Below are 19426 nucleotides of genomic sequence, written 5' to 3' on the forward strand. Positions count from 1 at the left end.
CGTTCCTTGCCCTTATAAATAATTGAGTATGCTGGAGTTTTGGGTGTAATTATAGATGTAATAGAGGACATAATTGTTGTTTGGCTTTTCCTACTAATAAATAACCCCACACAAAAATTCAACAAATAATCAATACTTGTATGAATCATTATTATCATCATGAAGTTTTAAGTTTTCCAAAAATGATAGTTTTCGAGGATTATTGGGATTTGTTTTGGTCTGAGATAATAAATTAGGTATAGTCTGTTCACAGATATAAGAAAGTGACCAATTGCTTTTGAATGGGATTATCCAAGGGTGTTCATTAATGTACAATGTAACAAGATTATTACCTAAAGTTTCGGAATTTAAATTCAGGTAATATTGTGGTCCATAATAGAAAATAATTTTATACCTGCCAGTGTTTAACATTCTTTGGTTTGGTATACTACTTAGTTTAAGTTTATTAGTAATCATTCTCATTTCGTGTCTAATACAGCGTGTGTTGAATCGTGTGCGAATTATGCAAAACATGTGCGAGTCTGGTGTATCTAAGGAGATGCTCCCACCCAAATGTAGAAAACACTACTCTATTGAGACTAAGGAAGTTACAAACAATGTTTATTTGAACGTGGTGCTAGCAAGGAAGCATCTTTAGAAGAAACGGCAACATTGACGAAAATTCCAACATCAACTGTATGGAAAATTGTTAATAATCCCATTTCAGCGAGGAAAAAAAGAAGCGATGAGTGTAGATGAAAGTGATCAAGATATAATACGGCGTAAAATTGAACAGTTATACGAGGAACAAAGCGTTCCTCCATTAGATATCTTAATTAGGACGCTTGAAAAAGATGAAACCGGTGTTAAATGTGGCACATCTACCTTATGGAAGTGTATTCAACACATGGGGTTTAGATTTTAAAAAATTGACAAAAGGCAAGTTTTAATAGAATCTTTTAGAATTCGGAAATGGCGATTGGAATATCTAGGATAAAATAGAATTTACAGAGAACAACAAAGGCCATTTATTTACTTGGATGAAACCTGGTTCGACACTTATGATACCCCGGACTCAACTAATAAGTGTAAAACAAACGCGCCATCAAAAACAGGTAAAAGAATAACTATTTTGCATGCTGACTCTAAAGATGGTTGGATTCCAAATGGACTTTCTCTGTCTGCGAAAAATATTAAAGATTCTTTTCTGGATTACCATGAAGACACCACCGCTGATTTATTTGAAAGTTGGTTTAAAAACTAGTTTCAATCATTCCTCGTTATAGCGTCATTGTAATGGACAATGCAAGTTATCACAGTAGACAGTTGACTAAAACTGCTTCCTCATGTAACACAAAAGCAACAATCCAAAACTACATGTATAATAACGACATTTATTTTCACGAAGATTATAACAAAAAGAAATTAATTGAGGTTCTACAAAACTTGAACCTACGTCTGTGTTAATTATGCAAAAAATCTAGGGCATACAGTTTTGTAGAACTGTATATTTAATCCCATTGAACATGTTTTGGCACTAACTGAAATCTGCCATTCGTCGTAACAATATTTTTCCCCGCGTTAACTCCAATGTACTCAAACTTATAGAAACCGAAGTTTTTAACATCCCCCCACAAAGTTGGGCAAATTCTGTTAAACATATAGAAAAAGCAGAACAATCGTGTATCCATATTGCAAATAATATAGAACAAATAATAATTAAAACAGGCGGTGATAGCGGTAGTTATACTGATATATTATGTGAATAATTTTAAGTAATTTAAGGAAGTAATAAAAATAATTAATAAATACATATATAAATTAATAAATATTGTTTAGTATCTGTCCTAACAAAACCCCAAATAATTAAATTCTAAGCAAAGTACGGACCTGTTCGGCCATATTTAATTCTTACAGTTTGCCCGGGTCTTTCCTTAATTCGTATCAGTTAGTCACTTTCTTATATCTAGGAACAGACTTTATAATATTTATTCGAATTTGTAGAAATATCTCATTCTCTCATCCCATCACATTTTTTCATTTTTGGTTATTGCTCCCCTGATAAGCTTCTATAATTGTTAAATTAATTACTAAATTAAATTATTTTTGAATGCACTCAGGTCCAGTATCGTCCAGTCTGCTACCCACGACAAACGAATGCGGCCTGTCTACAGATGATAAGATCTACGGGGGCTCCAAGGCGAAACTGGACGATTTCCCTTGGATGGCTCTAATTGAATATCAAAGACGTAGGTAAAAATACGTTTTTCTCCATTTTGCTCCACTATCATTTTTAGTTAAAAAGTATCAAATTTTTATGAGGGTGACGTTTGTTAATTTTAGCTGACGGCCAGTCGGATTTCAACTGCGGCGGCGCATTGATAAACCGGAAGTATGTACTGACAGCGGCACATTGTCTCAAGGGAAAAGATTTGCCTAAAGATTGGAAAGTGTAAGTCTAATTATGGAATTTGCTTTAACTTTTTCACCCTTTCCTAAATATTCCATTAGAGAGTGAACGGCCAAAATATGGAACGTTTAAAAATACATTTTTCCATCATCAGACACTGATGAAGCTACCATTTTGTTTAAACGATACGATAAACAAACAAAATTGCAGTACAAATAATCCCCGATAGATGAGGGAAAATGATACACAACATCCACAAAATAAAAAAAATATTTTATCTCATTTCTTCGATCAAAATCTACTATTTCTTCAAAATGACTTAATCCCTACTCCCGCAGATTCTTTCCCAAATCCAAACATCCTTGTGTGCCAGATTTGGCTTCAACAGGTAGGTGTTCCTCCCTATTTTTTAGCTCTTCAATTATGTCTTTACTTTAGTTATTATATTCGAGTAATTTCCTGAGGTATTCCAAAGTTTCTGGTATAGGAACGCTTGGAAATAATGAGAAAACATCAAAAGATATTAAAAGTTCATGTTCATTTAGCTTTACGTCTTTGATTTTACCAATAAACTCTTGCGAGTTTTTTACAGAAAACCTTTCTTTTTGATGTTCTCCAACATATAATATTTCAAAGTGGTTGGTTGCAGAACTTGGAAATTTAAAACCAATGATTCTAACCATGCTTTTCAACATAAAATGGCAAGTTTTAATTTACTAGTCCATTGACTTGTCACATTTCCTTTAAATCAAGAATGGTTTGAGGTGGAAAGAAGCCTTATAAAAAAGGTGGCTAGAATCAATGACTATGAAGATAGTTTTATCGATAAGTTAATTAGGAAATTTAGATTTAAACACAAACTTCAAAAATCAACGACTTTTCAAGCTGATAAGCAAAATTTAAAAGTAGTCTCAATTCCTTTCTCTCCCCAATATACAAGTGGACTTGATAGAGTCTTCAGGGCCGCAGGTCTTCGAAGGGTCTATCAGTCCGGATCAAAATTAAAAAATCTCTTGGGTAATCCCAAGGATAAACTAGATACCCTTGAAAAGTCGGGAATTTATGAAATATGTTGTAACGAATGTGACAAGTCATATGTAGGGCAAACCAAAAGATCAGTTAATGTTAGATTTAAGGAACACTTAACACATTTAAAATTTGGTAGATTAGAAAAATCAAGTGTAGCCGAACATATGTTACACAATAATCATAAGGTAGTTATAAGTAATTTAAAATTTATTAAACATGTAAATAATAGTCAAAAATTAGATGCCTACGAAAGCTTAGAAATTGTTAAGAGAGGGAATCAGGCACTGAACAAGGACAGAGGTCCAATCCCATTTAGCCCATTATACGCGCTGATTGGTTGCGTGAGCAGTGCGTAATTCCCTCTCCCACTTCCCGATATGTATATATATATAGGGAGCATTTGTTCTATTAAGTTTAGTTTTAATCTTCTCCTGAAGATGCCAACTTGGTTGGCGAAACGCGCGTCGACTACGTAAAATTGAGTTTCGGTTTGTGGTAAAACGCGTTATTGTGTGTTAGTGCAGTGCCGAAGGTTCCCGTCAAGAGTTTGAGGTTGCTTATAGATTTCTGTGGATTCATGGATTTTTCTTTGGTAGAAAAATTGATTACATGCAAGAATTTTAATTTTATTGAATAAGATTTTATGTCCGGTTTCATGATTGTGTTCGCCAACTGCTGATGAATTTTGTTTGTCGTAGTCTTAAGACAATTTGATGTTCTTTTAACCTAGTTCAAATTTGTCGTCCTTTCTCTCCAATATATTCTTTGCCATGCATGGAATGTTGGCATCTCCAACGGAAAAGTTAAATTTGAGAAGAAAGCCCTCGAAACCTTCCATTTAAACCAAAATTATGGAAACGCTACGTTGATGATACTTTAGTTATTTGGCCTAATAACTTCCACATTACTTTCCACACACTTCGCCGCAACCTTCCAAATACAATAAAACCGAAAGCAACTCTACACTTACCACTGTGGTCCTTCCTTACATCGTTGACTACATATCAAAGTTCTTAAGAAATATAACGTTCAAACCAGATTTATTAATTGTACAAAACTCTCATAAAAATTAGATTTGAGGTACCAGCACTGCATGCATATGTGGCAAAGAATAATTTGGAGAGACAGAACAAAAAATATTAACATCAGCAGTTGCCAAACACAATAAATGTTATTCTTTTACCAAAGAAAAATCCTAGGATCCATAGAAATATATAATATACTAAATAATTTAATATATAATAGTCTTATCCGCGACTCAGGTATTTATCATTCACCAACATGGGAATCTGTCATCCGCGACAACGTTCATGTCCCTCCTTTAGCTCCGCTCTCTTCAAACAATATATAAGCAACTACAGGGTAGAATGAAAGAAAAGTTCGTCGGCAAGTTTGATTTATCAGCAACAGACGCAGGAGGAATCCAGAAGCCTGTGGAAGTTTCTTTGAAGAATTGGCAATTTTAGTCTATTTTCAGCCTTATTCCTATTTCCTTTACTACCTAAATGGGAAAATAATTGAGGGAAAGGTTAAAAGCATTTAATTTCTAGAATAAGCGTCAGGCTGGGCGAATACGATACAGATACGGACATCGACTGTATTCCGAGCCTGTTAGGAGAACAGTGCGCCCCACCAGCTATAGATGTACCCGTTCAAGAATGGGTAGCCCACGAACAATACAATCCGTTCGACCTGAACCAATACCACGACATTGGTTTGCTTCGGTTGGCACGGGAAATAACTGTTACAGGTAGGAATGTTGCGTACATGGGATGGGATAAGTGCAAATGTCAGAAAGTTTGTTCATAGATAAAAGAAAGTGACTAATTAATACGAATTAAAGAAAGTCCCGGGCAAGCTGTAAGAATGAAATATGGCGGAACAAGTCCGTACGTTGCTTAGAAGTTAATTATTTTGGGTTATGTTAGGAAAGATACTAAACAATATTTATTTATTTATGTATGTATTTATGTTTAAATCTAAAATAAAATTACAAATTATTTTTATTACCTACTTAAATGACTTAAAATTATTCACATAATATATCAGTATCACTATCGCTATCATCACCTGTTATAATTATTATTTGTTCTATATTATTTGCAATATGGATATACGATTGTTCTGCTTTTTCTATATGTTTAACAAAATTTGCCCAACTTTGTGGAGGGATGTTAAAAACTTCCGTTTCTATAAGTTTGAGGACATTGGAATTAACACGGGGAAAAACATTGTTACGACGAATGGCAGATTTCAGTTGGTGCCAAACATGTTCAATGGAATTAAATATGCAGTGGTAAGGTGGAAGCCTTAAAACTGTATGCCCTAGATTTTTTGCATAATTATCACAGACGTATTCCTTTTGTAAGTTCAAGCTTTGTAGAACCTCAATTAATTGCTTTTTGGTATAGTCTTCGTGAAAATAAATGTCGTTATTATACATGTAATTTTGGATTGCTGCTTTTGTGTCACATGAGGAAGGGGTTTTAGTCAACTGTCTACTGTGATAACTTGCATTGTCCAATACAATTACGCTTTTAGGAGGAATGTTTGGAACTAGTTTGTGTTTAAGCCAATTTTCAAATAAATCAGCGGTGGTGTCTTCATGGTAATCCAGAGAAGAATCTTTAATATTTTTCGCAGACAGAGAAAGTTCACTTGGAATCCAACCATCTTTAAAGTCAGCATGCACAATAGTTATTCTTTTACCTCTTTTTGATGGCGCGTTTGTTTTACACTTATCAGTTGAGTCAACCCAACCCTTTTCCAGGGTATCATAAGTGTCGAACCAGGTTTCATACAAGTAAATAATTGACCTTTGTTGTTCTCTGTAAATCCTAATTTTTTCTAGATATTCCAGTCACCATTTCCGAATTCTACAAGATTCCATTAAAACTTGCCTTTTGTCAATTTTTTTAAATCTAAAATCCATGTGTTCAATACACTTCCATAAGGTAGTGCTGCCACATTTAACACCGGTTTCATCTTTTTCAAGCCTCCTATTGAAGATATCTAATATAGGCACGCTTTGTTCCTCGTATAACTGGTAAATTTGTATCTTGATCACTTTCATCTGCACTCGAGAAAATGTCAGCATCGCTTCTTTTTTTCCTCGCTTAAATGGGATTATTCCCAATTTTCCATACAGTTGATGTTGGAATTTTCGTCAATGTGGCCGTCTCTTCTAAAGATGCTTGCTTGCTGGCACCACGTTCAATGAGAGTCAAATAAATATTGTTTATAGCTTCCTTAGTCTCAATTGAATAGTGTTTTCTATATTTGGGCGGGAGCATCTCCTGAGATACACTAGACTCGCACATATTTTGCATAATTCGCACATGGTTCAACACACGAAATAAGAATGATTACTAATAAACTTAAACTAAGTAGTATACCAAACCAAAGAATGTTAAACACAGATAGGTATAACATTATTTTCTTTTAAGGACCACAATTTTACCTGAATTTAAATTCCGAAACTTTAGGTAATAATCTTGTTGCATTGTATGTTAATGGCCGCCCTTGGATAATCCCATTCAAAAGCAATTGGTTACTTTCTTATATCTATGAACAGACCATACCTACGGTAGCTTAAGGAGGCAAAAGGAGATGATTTCGAAAAATTCAAATTACAATTTAATGATGCAGCCTTTGTGAAAGGTGCTACGTAAGCATCTTTCCATTTTTTTTCCCATGCAGTAGTTGTTTTTCTAGTCACTTAGGGACGTCATCTATAATCGAATACCGTTTTCAGATTACGTGAGACCAATATGTCTTCCCAGAAGCGAGCAGCTGCTGCAGAGGAGCTACGCGAGAAAAAATCTGATGGTGGCCGGATGGGGTAAAACTCAGAACATGTCGGAGAGCAACGTCAAATTGAAATTGGAAGTAAGTACGAGCAGTAACTACGTCTAAATTGCAACCGCAACGGCGTAATACTTCTCTATGTGTGTTACAGTTTACCCTAGAAAAAGGCTAGTAATTGATATTGTTGTCTTCTTCTTTCTCATTTATATAAATGGAAATTGGTTACAAATTAATATTTGATGAACACATGATATTTTCTTTATAATGTTTTTATAAAATAATAATTATAATATAATATAATTCATATACTTGAAAGTTCAAAATATTTAGCCTCTTATAACGTTTTAAAAAAATAATTTGGTTAGTTGGTAAACATGTATGGTGTTTCTCAAAGTACACAGTTTTGGTTAGTGTCGTTAAGATTAATTACAATGTTATTTTCTGTGCAAATGTAGGAATCGTCAATTTATAAAATTTGCTGTATTGAAGTGTTTAAGTTCTCAACACTCCGTCTTAAACTAGCAGGACCTTTTCTGTTTCCACATTTGTGTGTTACTTAGTGTTTGTGGTGGCGTTACGTGGTGTTTGTTGGGGAAGGGTCAGTCATAAGACAAGACAATATACTTTGTGACACACCATACATGTAATCCAAGCAAAACTAATATTTATATCTTGCAAAAAATTAAATTTTCTTTTAATATCTTTGTGAAAAGTAAACAATATTTAAAGAATACATTAAGAAACAGTTAATTATACTTACGTAATAAGTCAATGAATAATTACTTATTTATAATCCAAAAACGGATCACACAATATGCAATAAGTAAGATGTACCCAAAAAATAATCATTTAAGGCTATGTTTATTGACACCAGGATTAAACGATTCGTAGGTATTCTGTCATCATCAAAAATAGTTAAAATATATTACAAGCACATAGTTCAAAAAAGGATAACCGATTGTTATGATCCTCCAAAGTACTCGTACTGAGCGCAAACACTCGGTGGCAATAAATTAGCAAAACAGCGAGAATACCATCGGTTTAGCATAATTAATAATATCAATATCTTTATTATCCCACATATGTAAAATACAATTATAGTGTATTATAGAGTTCGTTAAGTCAGTAAAAAATAAGTACACAATATATCTCTGCAAGTGAGATAGGGAATTACATTAATATTATTAATTAATTAAATTAATATGTTAATGTTTTATACAATAAAAATACAGTGAAGACAAACATTAATAAGTAAAATATGCGTTCAATGTAAAAAAATAGCTTTCTAGAAGGAAAAATTTAAAGATTTAAACGTAGTTACTGTTCTTTAGCATCGGGGAAAGTTAATTGGAGACTCTAATACACTTCCAGTCTTAAAAATTTGGTATATTTGTTTATTTATCTTAGTTTATTTATTTTCTCTACATTGACACTCAGATATCTAAATATTCTATCTAGATAGATAGTATAACATTAAGTAACAATTCAATAAAAAAACCGTAAATAAATCTAGTAAATCTTATTGAGCTGTGAAACGGAAAATTATTTAAGACGAGACGGATATTTCGTGGCCACCTAAAAAAGAATTTTGGCAAAGTAATCCGGTTTTCAGGGAAACTTTTGTTTCAGAAACCAAACGATTTAGGCATAGGGAAAATGACACATGAATGTGAATATAAACATGAATATGAATATAAACAGGGTGTTTGTTTAAAACCCTAATTTCTAGAAAACCACTAACGATAGATATAGGAAACTATCATTCAAAAACAATAAGTATAGTATTAGTGGATCGGAACATGGAATAATATAATAATAAATAAATAAATAATAAATTTCAATGTTGATGATACTTTTTCAGAACAATCCAATATATCGTACGCCGTAAACGTCTAAGGTACCATCAACCGTAAAACACCACATATATTTTGTGCACAAAGGCTCTGGTAGCGGTTTCTGTCGAGTGCACTTCTCTAAAGCCATGCTAACTAGCAGTTAATTTTTTTTTTCTAGAAACGCGCTTATTTTATGGCAAATTACTTTTTCAAAATTTTTTGCGAAATTATTTAGTAGGGGTAGGGTTAGCGCTAGTTTTCTACTGAAAGTGTGGGAAGTTTTAACCGGCGGGATACTTCATCATTTGGTGAAATTTTTTATCAGAGTAATGAATATCTTGACGGGTGGTCCTTTGAAAATGACATCATTAGCAAAGGGTCTCTGTCGCATCAATATAACGTTTCGCTTTCTATTAAGGTCCCAGTGAATACGTCAGAAGAATGCGACCGAACTTACCGACAGGCCGGAGTCAGCCTGATAAAAGGTCAGCTTTGCGCTGGCGGTAAAAAGGGCGAAGACTCCTGCAGAGGTGACAGCGGGGGGCCATTGATGTCGCTGGACAGTGAGAACGGAGAAATCAATTGGTATTCGGTAGGGATTGTTTCGTTTGGGCCGACTCCCTGCGGGATGGCCAACTGGCCCGCCGTCTACACTAGGGTCTCGACCTACGTCGACTGGATCGTCAGGAATTTAAAGCCATGAGTTAGCGTGTAGTTTCCTTATTAAATGTTTTTATATATTTATATAATTACACGGGTGTTTTATTTTTCCCTCGCCCTTGTATGATGTATGTGATGTATGATGATTTATCAGATTAGAAAATAATCGTTTAAATACCTGGATTGAAAATTCGTGAAACCTGGCCAAGACCACTCAATTTAACGGTTGCCTTAAAAATGATATACAGAAAACTCTAGTTAAAGGTAGTTGCTCTTTTTTTTTTGTTTAAATCCCTTGAGCTTAGCCCAAACTAACGTTTGCTTGACCATATTAATTAATTTTTTCAATCACGGAAGTTCTTTTCACAATATTAAAGTTAAATATCGATTATGCTTGCATACAGGAAGTATCAACGAGTACTGAAAAGGGGCTTAATTGATTAAAACGATTAAAGCATTATTAATCCATGCAATACACTATCGAAAAATTATGTGCTTAATGAAAACAAACATGAAATAATTCATATTTTTACGAGAAAATAGGTCAATTCATTACCCATATATTCTTTCGAGCAAAATAGTGTGGCTTTGCACTTAAAAGTTATGTTTTCAATACATAGGGTGTCAAATTTAACTTTTCCAAAAGCATATTTACCATATACCACACTGCGGAATAAATACTAATTTTTTTAAAAAGAACGGCATTTATATACTTAACAGTATTTACTATACAGAATATTATATTTAAGGAAAGAATAAGACTGTTAAATAATAGTTCTACATACAATTTACTTATCAAGGAAAGTGCTGTGCAGTTTGGCAAATACATAGTAAAGATTCGTCAATTTAGGTATACGAACCTGATTTGAACATTATGAACATTATGGCCAAATCCCTTTCTCTCTTTTTCAGAATGGTTGGACTGAGTCTTTGAGTTTGAGATTACTAACGATTACTGTTTCCAAATTTTTTGTCTCATCAATTAAACCAATTTTAGTATGGTCTATAGGCACTTCACATCATTACTATATGATGGTATTTTTGCAAAAAAAGTGTGTGCGGATGGCGCCATCTATCGCGAAACAGATCTCCGGTCCAAACATTTTGGTTTCCCATTGTCGTCAACCGGGGTAAAGGGATAAGCCACAATAGTTCAGCAATCGGTCACAGATGTCGCTAGGTGTATACGTAGCTTCCTCGCTCCCACCCTGCGTGGATAACTGACCAACGATACTCTTAATTCGTCACTCTGGTCTCCCGTCAGAGCGAATAAATCTTTCGCCTTTTACTAAAGATTTCCGTGGCGGGGGGCAAAGTAAATGAGTCTATTACTAATTTTTATCCGTCCGACATTAACTTGTCGGACACAGGAAAATTAAAAATAATTTTTTAAGTGACATTGTCATACATGTTCGGCTCGGAATATTCGGTCGTGCTTAAGGTTTCATGTCGATCAAAATTATAATGCATATTTGCTTCGGCCTTATGGGTATGGTAGAATATTAAACACAGGTAGTTTTAAAATTATTTTCTATTACGGACCACAGTTTTATCTGAATTTAAATTCCGAGACTTTAGGTAATAATCTTGTTGCATTGTATGTTTAGATCACCTTTGGATAATCCCATTCAAACGCAATTGGTCACTTTCTTATATCTATGAACAGATCATACCTCAACCGCAACCTTCACCGAAGCGTAATAAAATCCATCCAACAGATGTTTATGTAACGAATATTTGTAGAAACTTGAAATTTTTATTTGAAATTGAATGTTTTAAATTTGATTAAGGATTGATACTGCGGGGTATTTTCGAATAAGCAGAAGCGTTTATTTTCTTCTTAAGAGTTCACACTAAACCGCAATATGTTTGCGTATATTACGAGAATGTTTTCACTGGATGGTTCAGAGGGTAAGGGTAAGTAACTGTACTCTATTTATCTTACAGGCAAGTTTGAATATAATAAATTTTGTCTTGTGTGTCTTCTTGTATTTGTTCTATTCATATACAGGGTTTTCAAATTATAGGCAAAAATCTAAGACCTAGAAAATTGTTTTTTACAGATTAAATTATTAGAAGCAAATCAAAAATCATAAAAAATACGGCTAATAGGTTCAAACAGTGTTATAGACCGCATCAAGAGCTACAATTTTTGTATTTGCGGTTTTCGTCTATTACATACGGTGCTCGGGATATTTGAAACAATCCATATTGAAATCGTTATTTGGGGGGCTCTCAAGACGCGATGACGTCATTGATTATGGTTTCAGAAAAAACTTATTTATTCGAAAACCATTTACTATTTTCAAAAAATTCTTGAACCAGGACACGTGGAAAATCCAGGGCTATAACCTCTACTTCGAACAATGATTGTATCATATACAAGGTGTGTTTATGGGCAAAAAAACTAAAACACCTTAAAAATTTTTGTTTTTATGGGTAAATTATTGGCGATAAATAAAAAAACCGTTAAAGATGGGATCATTTTATTTGAACAGTATCGTAAACCGGGTCGTGAGACAGTTTCAGGTTTCGCCAATTATACAGGGCGCCAGATATTTGAAAAAATATCATTCGACAACGCTACTATTTGTGCAAATTTTTGAAGTTTACCGATGTTTGCTGTAACTTTGAAGTTCGACGGGATGTGAAGGACACTTTATACAGAGTGCATGCACAATTAAATTACATCGATTTTGCGAAAGTTTCATAGTGGTCCGCAGAGCACAATGCGTCCCTTTACCACACGAAACCGCGAAGTTCTTTCCTTTTGCAATAAAAAGCTGCTTCGCGCTACACGCTACGAACTTGCCCCGCCCAGTGACGATTTTTCGAAAGCAATCTTGTTAGTCTAAGTATATGAATTTCTTGGACGGTCCTGGAATGGTTACGGCTAAGGGTCTGCTCGGCAGGGTGTTCTATAAGTGGCTGCAGTTTTAGAGTAATAAACAGTAGGCAAAGTTAATTACGGGGTCGGTTCTAAAAGCACTATAATTTTGGTCAAAGTATAACTGTATCCGATTCGAATATTTATATTATTTTATTTATATCTCCCTAGAGTTCTCCAAACGGAGTACCGTTTTTACGACATAATCCGGTATTTAACTTTAGTAAATTTTTGTGAAGGTCTAACCACCGCACCTCGCTTGGGTTCTCTTTGTAACCCTAAATAAATAAATTCGCAATATCACAATGACGTTCCAGAACCGTACTTGTCTACTTCGTGCATACAAATAGAGAAATCTGAGTGATTTGTGTAGAGTTTCGTCAGTGAGATTCCTCGTTTATTATTAGTTCATGCAGTAAAAAATCAATTCTTACTTTAAAATGTTTATTATAAATATAAATGAATGTAGTCTTTATGAAATAAATACCACGTGTATGAATGACGCGACGGCACGTCGCTAAGATGATAAAAAGTTATTCTATATCGTCATTGGATTCGTCCCGTACATTAATAATTAGTTCTCTAACGTTCTGTAAATGTTTTCTTCTTCGATGACATGTTCTACACATTTTTTCCAAAGAGAAGCAGATATTTATACTACTTCACTTCTATTTATTTCTAAATTTCAGCGAGGTGTTGTTTCCTCTTAACCCTTTGCACTCGTATATATGTTCTTTCGCGAGTACACTCTACTCGGACTATTATTTTCATCTTTATCTGTCTACCCGGATTTTTTTATATATTTTTTTTAAATTAAAAAAAATCGCGTTATAAAAACTATGGTATTTTTAAAAAAATATTTTATTATTATTTTCATAATCACTACCATTATTATTAAATCATTTCATACACAATATAAAAAAATTACATATTACATATATACATACATAAATTACATATTACATATATTTTTTTTAATTAAAAAAAATCGCGTTATAAAAGCTATGGGATTTTTAAAAAAATATTTTATTATTATTTTCATAATCACTAAGGTTATTATTAAATCAATTCATACACAACATAAAAAAATTACATCCTATTTGGTACCGTTCGAAGCAGTCGCAAATGTGTACGGGGCAAGTGTTATAAATATACCCCGTTTAACGCCTGCTGTCTTGTACTTTACGGTTAGAATATACCGCACAGTCTTCTTTCTTCCCATCATTTTGGCGTAAAATATGTAATTTACCATTTAGCCACTCTTCTGTATCGATAGATCATGGTCTGCCAGAAATTTTGGACCCCTGCCGAAAGTTTTTTGTCATCTCGTCCACCAATTCCCGAACAAACTGTGTCATTGGTTTTTTGTTGTGGCCCTGTTTTGAAATTTTTGTATAATAAATATGCATTTTCACTAAATATTTCGAGTCCCCAGAAAAATAACCTTCGCCACCATTTCAAAGACTTCCTCAGAAAAAAGTGTGACGCTGAATAAAAGTCTGTGCCGTGGGCAGTTTCCATAAATTTATTGTAATTGACCGCTACATTTGGCTTATTTAGAACTTGTCGGTTACCTCCACGTACTCTTCTGTTAATAGGTTATGTTCCTGACATATCCCAATAACATCAAATTACCTGATCTGCATGTAGATGTGCTATCTTCCGCAAATGTTGGTTTTTTGATAGAATCAGGTATAAATTTGCGGTTGATTTGAATAGTACCTGTCAAACAACATTTAGTTTTAACAATTCTTCTGCAAGTGGAAAGCTCGTATCGGCGTAAAAATTCCTTTTCATCCTGGGTTATTGTATAATAATTATTGACACAGATTAACACTACCCTTGTTCCTACAGGTAAATCGTGTTTCACTAAATCTTCCGATGTCAAGCTTCCTTAGTACGGCAAAAATGAATAAACATATATATAAACAACAGATTCGTCTACCGATATCTCTCTTAATGGAACAAAATATTCTTTGAATTGCTTGTCCAAATAATCGAAATAGTGACTGACGTTCTGAGTTTGATCCCTAAGTTTTCATGCAAGTGGAGCACCCAAAAAATTTGTAAAAATCATTCTCCTCTAAATATGCTACTAAAAATAGGTATTTTGGCGTTAAAATGTTATGCTCTTGGAAATTATTAAATAAATGCGGTAAACTCTCCTACCCACTTTTTGACAACCTCTTCTGTGCTAGCGTAGATATTTCTTTGTTCCACTATTATTATTATTAGTTCATCGATAAATCAGAGCTTGAAAAAATCTATGGGTTTTGTACAAGTATCAAGAATTTGTGGTCCTACCATTTTATCCCCAGAAGTAAATAGAATCCCGTCTGGTACCTGATCGTGGCATTCGACGTCCTGCCATGGACCAAAATTACTTGGTTGTGTTATATTCTCGTTTTCTTCACTGCTGCTAGAACTCGCGGGTAAAGGGTACGGTGCTCTATTTTTTTGTAAATATAATATCTCTACCACTACTAGAGTCACTAATATTATTACTATCCAATCTATCATTTTCAGGCGCGTCATACAAAATTAATAGTCACTACTTTACCCAAAACTGAGTAATATTCAAAATGCAAAAATGGTGCACATGTAAACTGAAGTGGTTGAAATATATACAGCTTATATGTCCTCAACGAAGGTTCAAGAAAGCAATTTAGAAATATTAGAAATGAGCTTAGGGGATGACAGACCGGCCAACGACGCAACATACGAGTGCAAAGGGTTAAACTCGGTTTCAGCTGTCCCCATATCAGTCGTATTAAAATTGCAGTGATCGGATTAAAATTGCAGGGGATCTTTGAATCCCCGCTCCATGGCCAACTTTGAATTTTTAAGAACTTCCAATAAATCCTTCTTTGAGTGTGAATTTTCAAAACTCATATCATTTTCAAGCAACGACTACACTGTTTGCTTAGTTTTTTCAGAAAACAATTTTTGAAAGATGTCTGCTGTCATGTTTTCGTGGTAGTCAAGTTTTGCTTCTATGCAAAAAGTAAAAACCCAACCAGCTTTTGAGCCCGCATGTATTATGATACTGCGTTTGTCCCGCGAAACTGACACATCCAACGAACATTTCTTCTCAAATATCTTGTCCTCTATTCCGAAATTCTTCTTGATTCCATCAAAACATGTTTGTTATTGATGATTTTGAAATAAAACCAATTCCTCGTACGAACGCGCGCAAAGTCTCTTTTATGTAAAGTTGTAATTGTTAAAACAATATTCTTCTGATAGGCTTCACAATCTTACTATCCCGGCACAGTGCATGTCAAGCAGAATTTTTGGGACCGCACGATCTTTCCGCACGATCTTTCTTGAACACCATTCACAACTATGTCACGTACTGTGGCATACGGTATTTTAGTCATCCCGAACGTTAATTTTGTGGCTTCACTTTCTCCAGATGGCGAATTCAGAAACAGAAACACATATAAAATTATAATCTTTGATCCATTTGAATTTGACGGATATTAATCACCAACGATCATTACGCCACCGAGCACAATTTCAACTTCTTTGAAAATTGAAAAATGTTCATATTTTGTAAGAAATAAATTGTAATAAAATGTATATGATACCTCAATAAAAACGGCACAATGAGTCTTGAAAAACATTTGAATAACAGTAAGTTGGTAATTACTAATTACAAAACACAAGACGGAATAGCGACGGCTAAGAAAATACTATTTCATGAAAGTGACAGCATACTCCGATTTAACCAATCTCCACAAATCAACCAATAGCAAACTGGGAAAACATCCATTATAAAACAATTATCTACATAAGATTTTGCACTGCTTTACTAGGAAAATAAATAATAAAAAAAAAAAATTGGATATCAATTAAGCTTTCCAATGTGTTTTAATATAGGAGATTAACCTATCTAATGGGCGAGCTACCTCAAGTATTGACTGTTTTAGAAAGATTTATAAAAAGCACACTAATATGAATTAATATAACAGTTTAATCAAAGAAAATTTCCCTGCTCTTAAAATACAACTGTCTGCACGACACAGTTCTTGTCAGCTAAAGCGGCCTATACACATGCAGGCAAGTGTTAAGACTTGCATTATGAGGGAATTCATAGAATTATATAAAGATAAAATCAAAAGAGTATTCTAATAAAAATATTAAAAGAAGAGGCATACAAACTTTTAGTTGAGAAGTTGAAGGAAATTAATTAATTAAGATGCAGCAAAGGAAGACGTTATCAAAAAAAATAATTCAAGTCGAAGTTGTGTACGGAAGGAGTTTTAAAAATGTATGGATTCCAAAAAGTCTGGGGCTGGCACTGAGGAAGTATACAAACCTACTTTGTGGTACTACGAGCTGCTCTTATTTTTAAAATATCAGGAAATCTCAAGAGAACCAGTAGGTTTTGACATACCTAGAGATGAGTAAGTAATAAGATATTGTGAATGTTCTTATTTTTTAGAGCCAGTCTGATAGCGATAAGGACGGAGAGAATGCAGAAGGCGAGTAAAGGAGTGAAGTGTACGAGATTCTTCCAGAAACGCACAGCAAACAGTCTACGATTTCTAGTGGAATATCAGACAGTAGCAAGCAATCGTTTACTACTAAAAAACGAAGAACCACGAATCGAAATGTATCAATCGGAGTCACTTTTGGCACTGGAAAATGAAAAGCTTTCATCAACTAGAGGAGAAGACGGATTCGACATAATTAGCAAGAACGTCGCAGAAAAGTTACGAAATCTCATCATCATCAATCATCAACGATTGCCTATTCGATGCAGAATTGGGTACTTTAAATAGATATTCATTTGTATGTGACCCACAATCCCAAATGCACATGCAGCAAAACTACCCGCCATCACTTGAGCAACCTCGCAATCAATTGAGCACTAACATGCAACATACAACAACAACGGCCCAACCAGGTATGTGTTATGAAAACATAACAACTAAGTTTTTTACAGTTTAGTTTATCTTTTAGTTTTATGCTTCCTAGGGCCCCCCTCATTTTCAACCTTTAGTTACTTACGACTGTCCATCTGCAACAGGAGCACAGGTGAGATTATGAGATTTTTGAAGTGACACTTTTTAGGCGCATTAGAGACTACATTTTGAAGTACCATTTTATTTTGTTTTGCGCGCACCTTTTATTTATAAGTAACTACAAGATCTGTGAATTGAACCTCTTTCTATTCTGGAGTTCGAAAAATTCTGAGGTAGAAGCAAATTCTGCTGGCAGTTTTGTATCCCAGTTTCGAGCCTTATTCAATAATAAGTTAAAACATTTATTTGCGTATTGTGACATTGTATAAGTGCATTATTATTATTATTATTATTATTATTATTATTGTTATTATTATTATTAATTAGGATTACTTGGTTGTTTATCATATATTTTACTTGTTATTTACTTCTACTACAGTTTATGTTTTGTTTAACTTGTACGTACACTATGTATTTTAAATGCGTTCAAGTACTATAATAAATGTTTCACTTATAATTATTTCCATTGACGACATAATCCCATTTAAACGGAAGCTGGCCTTCCTCCATGAAATACTCCATAAACATATTCCTCACTTGTTTAGCATCATTTCCAGCATGACGATTGTGACCATGTTGTAAAGCTGCGAATGCCATGTGTCGTTCTTCTTCGTAGTGCAAAGTATCAGCAATTTCCAAAGTGTTAAAACCTAAATAACCTTGGGATTTTCGCAGCAAGAGATTATGCAGAGCGCATGTAGCCAATACGAGCCATTCTGTTTTCCGTAGCTGCATATTTATATCAGTTTGAAATATGCGAAATTTGCTGGCCAAGATGCCGAAGACATTTTCTACTACATTCCTGGCTCTAGAAAGTATATAGTTCAAAATTTTTATTGGAAAGTTATTCCCGCCTACTTCACAAGAATCAGGGAGGTTGGAAATCATTGGACTTTAGTTTCCCATAAAACTGCGTATTTTCGATTACACCCCCATCCGATACACGTCCATTTGTCCCGAAAGTGGCCAAAATAAATTCGTAATTGCTATTGACAATAGCAAGTAATACTAGACTGGGAAAGCCTTTATAATTATAATAGTAAGAGCCACCGTTTGGCGGTTGTATAATTCCCACATGTTTACCATCTACGGCTCCTACACAATGTGGGAAATTTCATGTGTATGTATTGATTTCCATTCATTTTCTGTAGTTGGAAACTGAAAATAAAACGGACATGTAAATAGCTGGATTATATAAAAATGCTTTTTTGCTACCAACATACATAGTCTTTCAAAGCAATGCAAATGGCTCGGTACGTTTCAGGAATAATTTTTCCAAGGGCTTGTGGGGAAATAATAGCCGTATATTTCAAATCCTCACAGCTCCTACCACTTGCTAAAAACCTGAGTGTACTCGATAATTTTTCGTGTGATGTTATGGCTCCTTTCATCCTCGTGTCTTGACGTTCTATTTGTGTTGTTGTTAAATGCAACAATTCCAGGTAGATATCATCCATACTCAGATAATTTCTGAAGTCGTCTGGTTCTAATCTCAATTCATTTATCAAATTTGGATAACCACGACTTAGCCCATTTCCGTCTTTTTCTGTTCTTTTTTTCCATACTTTCAAGTGCAAGAACGACAGCGGTTGCCATCACACACATTTCTTCGACGTTCATTTTTCGCACAGTAGCAGGTCCCATCAACTGACGAACCTCGACGTTTACCTGAATAGTGTGTTTCCGCAATTCGTTTTGCACTTACTCGCGGACTTACCTGCACACACTTGCGCGCGGACTTGCCTGCATGTGTATAGCCCCCATAAACATCTTAAATATGGCCTTGACT

General features: G+C 34.3%; 1 protein-coding gene, 1 non-coding gene and 1 pseudogene across 3 annotated transcripts in view; 2 read left to right on the forward strand and 1 right to left on the reverse strand.

Moving 5' to 3' along the window:
- LOC132701574 (serine protease easter-like) overlaps positions 1-9812 on the forward strand; it is a 33370-nt gene extending 23558 nt beyond the window's left edge. For both annotated transcript variants that reach the window (XM_060669643.1, XM_060669650.1), the window contains 5 exons: positions 2100-2228; positions 2323-2431; positions 4969-5168; positions 7173-7306; positions 9479-9812. In XM_060669643.1, coding sequence (XP_060525626.1) covers positions 2100-2228; positions 2323-2431; positions 4969-5168; positions 7173-7306; positions 9479-9763 — 857 coding nt within the window. In that variant the 3' untranslated portion in view covers positions 9764-9812. The remainder of the gene's footprint in view (positions 1-2099; positions 2229-2322; positions 2432-4968; positions 5169-7172; positions 7307-9478) is intronic.
- Positions 9813-10964: 1152 nt separating this feature from the next.
- LOC132708442 (U5 spliceosomal RNA) lies at positions 10965-11087 on the forward strand. The gene has a single exon (XR_009619953.1). It is a non-coding gene; the product is annotated as a U5 spliceosomal RNA (small nuclear RNA).
- Positions 11088-18505: 7418 nt separating this feature from the next.
- Positions 18506-19094, reverse strand: LOC132702912 (uncharacterized; annotated as a pseudogene).
- Between the last annotated feature and the right edge of the window lie 332 nt (positions 19095-19426).

The sequence above is a fragment of the Cylas formicarius genome, unplaced genomic scaffold, assembly GCF_029955315.1.
Source record: "Cylas formicarius isolate icCylForm1 unplaced genomic scaffold, icCylForm1.1 PGA_scaffold_10__41_contigs__length_53128322, whole genome shotgun sequence".
In the NCBI taxonomy this organism is placed as follows: Eukaryota; Metazoa; Arthropoda; class Insecta; order Coleoptera; family Brentidae; genus Cylas; species Cylas formicarius.